The sequence below is a fragment of the Hoplias malabaricus genome, chromosome 2, assembly GCF_029633855.1.
Source record: "Hoplias malabaricus isolate fHopMal1 chromosome 2, fHopMal1.hap1, whole genome shotgun sequence".
In the NCBI taxonomy this organism is placed as follows: Eukaryota; Metazoa; Chordata; class Actinopteri; order Characiformes; family Erythrinidae; genus Hoplias; species Hoplias malabaricus.
In genome coordinates this window covers 46856835-46869418 of record NC_089801.1, presented here as the reverse complement: position 1 = coordinate 46869418, position 12584 = coordinate 46856835, and the positions used below count along the sequence as shown (strand labels likewise).

Below are 12584 nucleotides of genomic sequence, written 5' to 3'. Positions count from 1 at the left end.
CTGTGGTATAAAATCAATCAATACTTGATGTTCTTGGATTTACCAGTCACTGCATAATTCATGTGTAAATGTGAAATACTTGGGAAATACAGCAAACATACAGTCTCACTTTACCCAGTATCACCCAGGGCTAGCTAGCTATGGATAGTGAAGCAAATGTAAAAGATCCTGTGGTATACATTCAAACAACACATTCTTGGATTTACTGGGGTTACCACCTAATTCACTGAGCGCTATAAAAATAACACAATCCATTACATACTTCATTTGCAAAGACCTAGATACATGTAATGTTGTAGTGTTTTTAGTTTAGTGTATTTTGGCCATGTACAGCTAACTTTGCTGAATCATTTACTAAAACAGAAAGAATTGCTTTATTGTGCAATTCGTGGATGTCAGGGACAGTGGAATTCTGTGTTACAATATCAGAACATTATCTCAGAGACGACTGGCAGCCTTTTCATCCATACTCCAAACTAGAGCTACCCATTAAATATATGCAGTGGCAAATATTGCAGAATTTCTGTAAAATACAGTGTGGGTATGGAGCCTTGCTGATAAAAACTTCATAGTAGTAGCAGTTACTGCCAACATGGTCATCGCTGCTCAGTTACATTGGGCACCTTCATGTTAAGTGTTTTTCTCATGCCAAATATGGCCTCACAGAAAAAGCAGAAATTGTTATAGGTTACAATGAGGCTACACTCCTGCCACTCAGTGAACTGGTGGCAAGCTCATGGGTAGTTTATTCCTTTCCTGGCCTAGCTAGCTGAAAGACACACCTTTGTGTCACAGGTACTAGTGCCTCAGCAGAACAACTGGTGACATAATCACATCACAAAAGAACACTGTGACCTCCGAACATCATGATGAGCTTGTCTTTTTGTGAGCAAGAATGCTGATGTCTCTTCACTGTCCAAATTTTTAGGCTTTATCAAAGCCTGAAAATCAAGGGGAAACGTACGTTTTAATTTACTTTTTTAATTTTACTTCTTTTGCTATTTCATGATTGCTTTTATCTCATCATGAGATTGGAGTTACAGTAATGTTTTAATTATTTTTTAATGAGGCTTTACATTTCAGCTTTTTATATAAACGGTAAGTCACTGGAGGTCATGCGTTTTCCCAATTTCTTGGCAAAACCATGGCACCACATGGCTTCTTGTAGCTTACTGCTAGAATGTCACATGACAGATAAATGAAGACATACATAAAATTAACATGGTCAGTTAGACCAGAGTAGAGTGTGGCTTCAGAAAATTGTTAAAAGATATGCTAAATAGTAGTACTGTTTTCTTTACACATACTATAGATACTAGCAAATGATCCAGTAGAATCACTTCCAATCAAATGTGCCTCACATTCTTCAGCTAATTAATGTTAAAGCTGTAAAAATTATTGGATGTTCCAGCAGGTATATTATTATATGTGAATGAACTCTGCAGTAAATGAAGGATCAAGTATGAAGGCTGCTAATCCACTGGTATACAACTTTATAGTATCAGTAAATATCCTATAGGTGGTATATAATGCTTTCTACCTAATGTTCAGATAGAAGAATGTTTAATTGAACTCTTTCTCTTCCACTCTCTCTCTCACTCACTCTCTCACACACACACGCTCATGTTCAAAGGCCTCATTGGCAGGAATACTGCCACTCTTGGTAGCATCCCCAGAGACAGATGCAGCAGGCTTGCTGGCATGTTGAGTAAGTGATGGTGGTTCAAAGCTTTACGTTTTGTAGTCTGGCTTCATGTGCTCTGCTTACAAAGTACTCCAGATGAGCAGAAAGCACAGACAGGAAAGGGTGTGAAAACCAATAAAACACACATACACACACAAAATATTCTCCTTTCTTCATGTTGCCCATAAGTAAGTATAATTGGATGCAGTTTACATTTCTATTCAATTTACAATGATGAATTTGCAGATTGACAGTGCAGTAATATGTTGTCAGTAATTTAAATATGAGTGTGGATTATCAAAATATGTTGTTGTATATGTAAATAGGGAATAATAAAATGCTCAAACAAAGTCATACATTGCTCTTTGCTGTTATATTGACATGTACACATATACACTCAACATTATTTATTTTCTCTTACAACTGCAAATGCATGCATACTGTAAATACAGCCATACATTAGCTATCTGACAGTACAGGTGGTGGTTAATAAATTAGAATATTATGAAAAAGTTGATTTATTTCAGTAATTCCATTCAAAATGTGAAACTTGTATATTATACTCATTCATTACACACGGACTGATATATTTCAAGTGTTTATTTCTTTTAATTTGATGATGATAGCTGACAACTAATGAAAAACCCAAATTCAGTATCTCAGAAAATTTGAATATTGTAGACAACTGGTGCCTAAGGCCTTTAAATGGTCTCTCAGTCTAGTTCTGTAGGCTACACAATCATGGAGAAGACTGCTGACTTGACAGTTGTCCAAAAGATGACCATCGACACCTTACACAAGCAGGGCAAGACACAAACATCATTACTAAAGAGGCTGGCTGTTCACAGAGCTCTGTGTCCAAGAACATTAATAGAGAGGCGAAGGGAAGGATACGATGTGGTTGAAAAAAGTGTACAAGCAATAGGGATAACCACACCCTGGAGAGGACTGTGAAACAAAACTCATTCAAAAATATGGGGGAGATTCACAAAGACTGGACTGCAGCTGGACTCAGTGCTTCAAGGACCATCATGCACAGACGTATGCAAGACAAGGGTTTCAGCTGTCGCATTCCTTGTGTCAAGCCACTCTTGAACAAGAGACAGTGTCAGAATCGTCTCGCATGGGCTAAAGACAAAAAGGGAATTTTTCATAAGAAATAAAAATTTTCTTAAAAAAAGTCTTTAAGGATTAGAGACAGATTATCTCTTCATAAAATGCTCTAGGTCACATGAGACTCTCTTAATGAGAGAGCTGAGATTGTTCTGAACACTTTCACATAAAACATGTGAGCAATATATTATAATACAAGTACTTTAAAGACGAGTTTCTGAAAATTGAGAAAATGTCCTTAGACCCAAAAGGGTTAAGGACCATGGTCTCCCTGTTTTTAATTGTCCAACAAACTCATCTGACCTTAACCCCATATAAAATCTATGGGGTATTGTGAAGAGGAAGTTGCAATACACCAGACCCAACAATGCAGAAGAGCTTAAGGCAAATATCAGACCAACCTGGGCTCTCATAACACCTGAGCAGTTCAACAGACTGATCGACTCCATGCCACGCTGCATTGCTGCAGTAATTCAGACAAAAGGAGGCCCAACTAAGTATTGAGTGCTGTACATGCTCATACTTTTCATGTTCATACTTTTCAGTTGGCCAGCATTTCTAAAAATCCTCTTTTTGTATTGGTCTTAAATAATATTCAAATTTTCTGAGATACTGAATTTGGGGTTTTCATTAGTTGTCAGTTAAATTCATCAAATTGAAAGAAATAAACACTTGAAATATATCAGTCTGTGTGTAATGAATGAGTATAATATACAAGTTTCACATTTTGAATGGAATTACTCAAATAAATCAATTTTTTCATGATATTCATGATAATTTAATGACCAGCACCTGTATAGTTAAAACAGAGCAGCTAAGTAGGGCAGCTAAATTTACTGCTCCACTGTTTCAGCCTTCAAATGAACACAAGCTAAACCTCTTGTCAGTGTGTGTGTGTGTGTGCACGTGTGTGAAGGTGTGTTGTTGTTGTTGTTCTTGTGTCATTTTGTCTCTCTGTCCACATCTGTGACATTTATGCTCTCCCCTCCTTCTCCCTCTCTCTTTGCTCTCAACAAGACCGTATGAAATGTTTTCAAATTCTACAAGAATTTGCCAGATACTATGTTTGTATTTTTGAATAAGGCTAAAGGAAATAGTATCCTTTAACAGGCCTGGTTGTTTTATCCTCTACATACTCTTTTCATTACTGAATTCACTACTGGTTATATTTGTAATTTACAAATAATTTAAAAGATTAACACCATAATACGAGTTCTGGAGTAAATTGCAATAATGTACATTTCCACCAGTGATTGTCATCTGCAGGATTTTTTAATTTTTGCAGAAGTTGATTGGCAACCAGATTTGTGCTGATAGTATCTGAGTAAGATTTATATTTACAAACTGATAACAGTTAGTTAGGTAAGCTCTAAACCAAGTGCTACTTCTGTAACCCTAATTATTTTTTTAATCTTTAAATACTGTGTAGTAAAATGTTCTATGGTCTCATATGGGCCAGATGTCAGGTGTCTTGTGGAACAAAGCTGGAATATATCACAATATGCGCTGTAACCGAAATCAAGCCCAGCCCATGATAGCTGGCCAACATGTTGCCCACACAACTTTTGCCAGTGCCATAACTGAGCAGTAAGTGCCAAAAGTGAGACAGATTTGGCCCAAATATGTCTGCTGTCTGGGAACTAATCCAGGTTTTTTGTTGTTTTTCTTGTAGCCAGTACAGATTCTGAATATAGTGCATCTAGAGCACTTAGGCTGGACTCTTTATTTGTTGTTAGTGCTCAATTATTTCTGGACATTTCCTTGGATAACACATATGTCCCATGTCTGATTTTTAAAAGTCAAATTCAATGCAATTTGAGCTGTTCACACAGCCACACAAACAACAAATGTGTGTAACATATTAAGAAACAAATCATATTTGTCTTGGTTATTGCTGATTTTGTGACTTGGCTCAGATTTCTTCCATAACACACCTGACATTTGGCCCATATAAGGGGGATAGCTTATCTATATTAACCCCAGTGTCAAAACTGAGTCAAAAATTTGGTTCCAATAGTAAGTGAAAACCATAACATTCTGGGTAAACCTGTTGAGTCTAGAATAAATAAAAATATATATTTTAGTGAAAATTGTGCTTTGCCAAGATTAATATTAAAATCTTCAACAATTATTAATTGTCAATTAAATGTCAGTAATTCCTGCAGGAACTGCAGGGCCCTGGTGGCCTATAAATTGTAAGTAGAGAGCAATAATTACTTTTTGCAGAAGGATTATTCACATTAAGAAACAGGATTTCAAACAAAGAGAGTTGGTACCCTCTTTTCTGGATTAACCCAAGAATACTCATAAGTTATGCTCCCCCTGAGTTCTTCAAATCAGGTATAAGGTTGGTATAAGTTGGTGTCCAATTTAATGTCGATTGGACTTTCACTTTGTCAATTGTGGGGTGACACACCAAATGTCGCAGCATCTTGTGTTCCCGCCAGCTCCAGCTCACACTGAAATAACAGTGTCTGATTGGAGTTGTTACTGTTTGACCTGCACAAGTCATAAACTTCCAGGAATAAAATATGAATATATTGTGAATATAGTCACAATATTTCATGAAATATAGTAAGAATATATTGAGAATAAACAAAAATCTGAATATTCTGACCTTATCTCTCAGCATCTAAAAATTCTCAGTGAGAGATTTAGTCAGTATTTTCTATCTGAGTGTGCTGGACGGTAGGTCTGCGTTGATCTGCTGTTGTCACAATTTTATATTCAAGTAAGTATGTTTTTAAAAAATGATGACTGATTGCAGCTGCTGGTGTTTGTGTGTGTGTGTGTGTGTGTGGTGTCAGATGGATTAATATTTATTTATTTATAGATTGGGGTCTTTAAAATTTTGTTCACTATTAAAATGTGCCATGATCAAAATAAAGGTTGAGAAACGCTGGATTACAGCAATGTGTTCGTCTGGTCATATCCCATCACAGTCATGACAAGTGAAAATTTTGTTTAAAATGATGGCTTGAGATGAAAATTATATATTGAGCAGTCCTAGTTTTAGATCAAAGAGTTCAATTTTGGTCATAGGGCCCAAAATATGTGAACACTAATATGTGAACATCATCAAAATGTTGACTGAATTGAGAAGTGAATGTTAATAAGTAATGTGTTTTTTAATTAACATTATTCTGATCTAATTTAGGAAAATCTCTATATACCTACTCCTTACAGAGCTCTAAAGAGCAAAGTAATATCAGGTGTTGGTGATTACATAGTTTTGTACTAACGTCTGTTCAGATGTTTGTATCTGATTGTATCAGTTTTAATTCTTAACGTCTTGATATTCATGTTCAGGGATATTTATGTTGCAGATACACTATAAGGCTTTTTTAATAATTAGTTTGCAGTGTTTATGCTTCTCACTACATATCAGGGAATGATAAGTGTGCCAGTCTGGCTTAGCTACACAACACCCTCCAAACCTGTTATGATAGATCATATGCTTCCTTGTGCAATCTTGTGCCAAGTAAAGCAAGCCGGTTCCTGGATTACAGTGCTAGTGTAGCTGTTAAAATCAGATTCCAGAGTGTGAAAGTAAACTGCAGTATGCACTGCTTGCTGGTCATAGAGCATCTTCAGAGAATGAAGCCTGCAGTATTTTTCCAAGTCATAATGGCATTCATTAATCAGATTGGCTTAATTCTGATACATGCTCTCAAGCCTAGTGTTGGGCATCTTTCTACCCCTGTAGCAAATGCATGTCATTGATTATGATGATGTTACCCTCATGTACTGCTCCAGCTACGTCTCAAACCAACAGGTTAAGACGTGTGAAATATAGAAACATACACAAATTAAAAACTGTATCAGTAATAGATTCACTTTAAAGCAGATAAACATTTTTGGACTTGTTGTCCAAGTGTAAATCATAGTTATATTCTGTTTAGGAAATTATTGTTTAGGCTGAATATAGAGCAGTTTTTTTGAGTGTGCTTCATTCATCCAGCAGACAAATATAGAGCTAATAAATCAACTATATTATAACAATATGGGCAAAGGTATTGCGACGCCTACCCATAACACCTACAGGAATTTTTATGACATCCCATTCTAAATCCATAGGCATTAATATGGATTTGGTCCCCTGTTTTCTGCTATAACAGCTTCAACTCTTTTGGGAAGGCATTCTGCAAGAATGTGTCTGTAGGAATTTTTGCCCATTCATCCAGAAGAGCATTTGTTAGGTCAGACACTGATGTTGGACGAGAGGGCCTGGCTCAAATTTTTCGTTCTAGTTCATCCATTTGATGGGGTTGTGGTCAGGGCTCTGTGTCGGCCATTCAGGTTCTTCCACACTAAACCCATCCGACCATGCCTTTCTGGACATGGCTTTGTGCAGTGTCACAGTCATTGTGGAACAGAATACGGCCTTCCCCAAACTGTTCCCACAAAATTGGAAGCATAATAACTGTCCAAAATGTCTTGGTATGCTGAATTCCAGTCTAGGCCAAGCCCTGAAACCCCTGAAAAAACAATCCCATAACATTATCCTTCTCCAACAAACCTTACAGTTGGCACAAAGCAGTAAGGCAGGTAAGGTTCTCCTGGCTTGTGCCAAACCAATGGATGTGCATGTCATGAAGCTCCCAGTACACACATTTTGTGGCGATGTTAGTGCCAGATGAGATTTGAAACTTACAGCAAATGCCAGATCCCTGTCTTTTTTTATTGCCATTTTCACAAAAGTTAAACCTATCAGGGTTGTTGCAGACAATATTTTTTTTACTTAAGTAGTCATTTAGGAAATTTAATCTAATAAAGCTCTAGTTTTACTAAAGCATTGTAAACTAAAGTACTTTGGAACTTTAGGATCTCTTATTATTGAGTGTTTTCTACAATGGATTGATTAATCATGGATCACTGGACATAGCAGAAAGCCACGCGCAAATACATCGGATGCCTTGATAAGAAACGTAATGAATTGCACGAAACGAATTGTGGGGGTGTTGGGAGGGGGATGGACTACATTGTCAAGGCAACCGGTGTTTTTTGTCAAGGCAGCCATACTAACTGTAAAGCACTGTGGGAATCCCTGCACCAAGAGAGCTTAAGGTGGCACTACTACACTTTGTGAACTAAATTTGGAACCATTTGGCATGTTTCCACCGACATAAACTGGTTCACGAACCAGAAAGACTTGTTCCCAGCTGAAAACAAAGAACAGCAGCTTCAGCGCGAACCATGGCTGAATAATAGAATATAAGACAGGAACATGCTCTCTTTGTATGTTTCTGGGGCTGTGTTTGGCAAAACACCATGCACGTTGGCCAGAGCCTCGGCTCGGCTTTGGTTAGTTCAACAACTCAGCAGGACGGCGCGGAACTCTGCAACATAAACAAACATACTATATCTTACAGAGAGAGAAGGACTGCTGAATTTGTCTTATTTCACATGAGTGTGTGTCTTTGTGGGAGGAAACATTTTGTAGCGTTAGTGTGTTTATAAAACTCCATATAGCTGTGCACAGCCTCCTTAAACTTCACATGTTTTACTCTAACCAGTTACATTAAATAAATAAGTAACTGTAATTTTTAAAATCAACAAAATGTTCTTGGACTTTTTGGTATTTATTTTTAAATAACATTTGGTATTTATTTTTAAATAAAAAGAACAAGAAAAGCACTGATGTTGATGTTATATATTATGAACAAATCTTTGTGCTCCTTTTTTATTTCTGCATTTATTAGTCTTGCCCACCTATATTTTTTGTACAACACAATCACATAATAAAAACCACACGTAAACAAAGACATTCATATGAAGCACCAAAGCTTCTCCAGATTTCCATTGACAAGGGTATGTATTTTTCCTGTTTTTGAAATGCCAGAAACACCTCTGTGACAATGGCTATATGGCTAATTGCGGTCCAGCTAAACTAGGCTTGCCTATTTTTTTATTTTTTATTTTTTTTTGCTTTTGTTTCTAAGTTTGTTAAAATCCAGAACGACATTCTTTCAATAAGGTTGTAAGGTGACATCTCAAGGCAGCGAGCAGATGGTCAGTTAAGCCTGTCTGCCTGCTGCCTGGCTTCAGCTCTGTTTTGCCAGCAGTGGTTTATTCTTGCTACTAGACTATGGGAAATGCTGTAGAGCGACACCCTCCCACAAGGGGTGAACCCTGTACCTTCTCATCAAATATAGACCAATTATCTATAAACCATAGATTTTCTGAACATCACTTGGACACCCAGCGGTGTAATCCTGAACTCAAGAAAGGCACTAATTTATTTTCAAAAATTTATTCCTCCCCTCTGAAATGATGTGCCTCATTTAGTTCCTAGACATTTGTTCCCACTAAAGAGGGAAGAAAAGCTTATTTTGGCTGTTTCAGACTTTCCTGTCCTGTACAATGTGAACATCATATGTTAGTGTGATTTTATTATGGGGAAGGGTTAGGGATGGGTGGTACCTATATTTTTCATACGTCATACCATCTCAAAATATTATCGCGGTATGCAGTATTACCGTGTGGAGGGGGGAGCTCTGGCAGGCTGCGCTGAGCCTTATATCTGTGAGCACAAAGGCGAGTGAATTTAGCTAAACACATCCCGACAGTGCACATCGACACACGTGTAAAATACTGTAAAATACATTCATTCATTATCTGTAACCGCTTATCCGGTTCAGGGTCGCGGTGGGTCCAGAGCCTACCTCTAATCATTGGGTGCAAAGCAGAATACACCCTGGAGGGGGCGCCAGTCCTTCACAGGGCAACACAGACACACACACACACATCCAATAAACACTCGGACACTATTGAGTCGCCAATCCACCTACCAACGTGTATTTTTGGACTGTGGGAGGAAACTGGAGCACCCGGAGGAAACCCACGCGGACACTTGGAAAACACACCAACTCCTCACAGACAGTCACCCGGAGCGGGAATCGAACCCACAAGCTGTGTGACTGCGACACTACCTGCTGTGCCACCGTGCCGCCCTTCTGTAAAATACACTGATTAACACAATTAACTATTCTTCCCCTACATAATGTAGTTATCGCTGCCAGATGTGGGCTTGAAGTTACTCAAGATAAAACTCCCCTCTCCTTTGAAAAAAAAGACTCTCTGCTGCTATAAGCTACACGAGTGAAGGTCCAAATCAGGCAGGTGTCGCAAATTGGGTAGCCACCGTTTTCTGTTAACAGTGATCACTGTTGCTAGGCAAAATGTGCATGAAGGTTTTAAATATGGCCGCTCAGTGAGACAAAATCTGTTTATGTGTATTCAGGTTTTAAATTAAATTAAATTAAGTTAAATAGAAAAGCCAAAATTTCTGTCCTCTTTATGAAGGGACTCTTACTCTAAAGTAGAAGTTGCAGGAAGTACAAATGGCTATCAATCTGTTATACTGAAGTAAACAGTCTAGATTTAAAGCAGAGGTACATTAACATTGAATTCAGATGTTGTGAGGTGGTTCTTGGTGTGTGTGTGTATCGTGTATTTTACAATGGCTTTTAGTAAGGCTCAGCCAGTTGGATTTTAGGACCGTAAATAGCCATTTTATGATAATGCATTGGATATGGTCTGGGCCAATTTAACCACCTCTTTAATATTATCCTCAGACTACTGAGGGAAAAAAAAAATATATATATATATATAAATTTGGCACAAATGGAACACACTGTAGCACATTTCAGAAGTGTTGGTGAAATTACACTTCTTTTTTTTTCTTTTTACAGTCTGTTCGCAGTTTTCACGGGGTGTGTATGCCATCTTCGGCTTCTATGATAAGAAATCAGTGAACACCATCACATCATTCTGCGAGACTCTTCACGTGTCCTTCATTACGCCCAGTTTCCCTGCAGATGGCCTTAACCAGTTTGTGCTGCAGATGAGGCCAGATATTAAAGGCCCTCTCATCAGCCTGGTAGAGTACTACAAATGGGAGAAGTTTGCCTACCTGTATGACAGCGACAGAGGTATGTAAATAAAAATTTTTGCATTTTTTTCCATGTAAGTCTTTCTGTCAAATGCTATATGTATATAAGTCAACACCTCTACACATAAAAGACATATATACACAAAAACTCTAATCCATAGAGTATTTGTGGTGTTGTGAGTGGATCAGACACAGTAGAGCTGATGGAGTTTTAAAAATTGTCCGCTCATTGTTCATTCTAGTAGACACTCCTACCTTGTTATTCCACCTTGTAGATGTAAAGTCAGAGATATTAGCACATCTGTTGCTGTACAGTTTGTGTTGGTCATCCTCTAGTCCTCCATCAGTGATCATAGGATGCTTTTCACTGGATATTTTTGATTGGTGGACTGTTCTTAGTCCAGCAGTGACAATGAGGAGTTAAAAAACTCCGGCAAGTCTTCTGAGTCTGATCCACTTGCACCAGTTGCACCAGTCTGTACTGTTCTCTCCCTGGGCAGCACGATGGCAGGTAGTGTTGCAGTCACACAGCTCCACGGACCAAGAGGTTGTGGGTTCTAGTCCCACTCTGGGTGACTGTCTGTGAGGAGTTTTGTGAGGACTTACACTCGTTGGTAGGTGGATTGGTGACTCAAAATTGTCCTTAAGTGTGAGTGAATGTGTGTGTTGGACTGGAGCCCCCTCCAGGGTGTGTTCTGGACCCATCGCGACCCTGAACTGGATTAGCCGTTACAGATGAATGAATGAATGTCCTCTCCCCCTCTGTAATAACAAAAATATATCATTTCAGTTGTAAACAATGATGACATCATGAGATTTACTCAGTCTTGAAATTAATGTCTCAGCTGCAAGTAAACATTGTGTGAGTAAAGAAATTGAGTAGCAGAATAACATATGCATTTTGAAGGAGCACATATTTTTAGGTGTTTTTCCAAACTGGATTGCTGTACTAGGAGATACTTAACTGAAGATGTTGATGAAATTGTCTATTCCTTACTTACGTTTTCACTGGGCCACTGTATCAAATACAGTAAACTCTCCAGGTTTTAGGTATATTTTTTGCACCAGTTAGAAGTGTTACCATGTCCAGATTTAAAATACTATTTATGAATACAGTCATGCCCCGTTTAATGTCCTTCCAATTAATATCCGTTTGCATTAAATGTCATGATCTTAAATATTTACAATGGTTTAGTGGCTGCTGTAAACATTCTGACCTAATTTATACAGGGACGTGTAGCCAGTCAAGCAAAGCGTCCTGGCCCTTTAAAGGAACACTAGGTAATATTCTTAACTTAAAATTACAGCTTTAAAAACATCGTAATGATCCACTGAGAAGTAAAAGGGAAGACTTCTGTTGTTGCTCTGATACTAGAGGAGAGTAGGATATTTTTTTTTTCCTGAGATCAGTTTGTGTTTCTTTTTTTGTGTGTTCAAAGTGGGGTACAGAGTTATTGTGGGAGGTGGTGGCTGGAAGAATTTAAACTAAGAGACTTTCCTCTTATTATTCCTCTAATTATTTTCATTAGAAAAATAAACACTGGATATAGTGGCCAAAACAGCCCCAACACGGGCAGGTAGCCAGTAGGTAGCATTACCAACAAAGACATTTGTTGTATTGTACTATACAGTAATTTTATTGTACTGTATTTAGTGTTGTCATTATTATATTTTAATCACTAATATTCAATTACACTATGATACAGTGGCCAAATATGACTATGTAACTATGGTAATGTCCAGTGAATGTCCACTTCTGTAAATGTCGAGTTTAGACAGATGTAACCACACATGAGACTGCTTTGGACTCTTTTGATATTGCCCTGACTGTATTACATTTGACCTGAAATTTGGCACAGATTTATTTAATGAGAATGTCTGTGATTAGGGGGA

At 37.9% G+C, this 12584-nt stretch overlaps 1 protein-coding gene across 7 annotated transcripts in view; it reads left to right on the top strand.

Moving 5' to 3' along the window:
- The window catches only part of gria2a (glutamate receptor, ionotropic, AMPA 2a), a 49657-nt gene that overhangs the window by 11542 nt on the left and 25531 nt on the right, over positions 1–12584 (top strand). For all 7 annotated transcript variants that reach the window (XR_010800307.1, XM_066659929.1, XM_066659928.1 and 4 more), the window contains exon 3: positions 10492–10731. Coding sequence is in view for 6 of the 7 variants with exons in the window: in XM_066659929.1 (XP_066516026.1) it covers positions 10492–10731 (240 nt within the window). In the remaining variant the exon portion in view is untranslated. The remainder of the gene's footprint in view (positions 1–10491; positions 10732–12584) is intronic.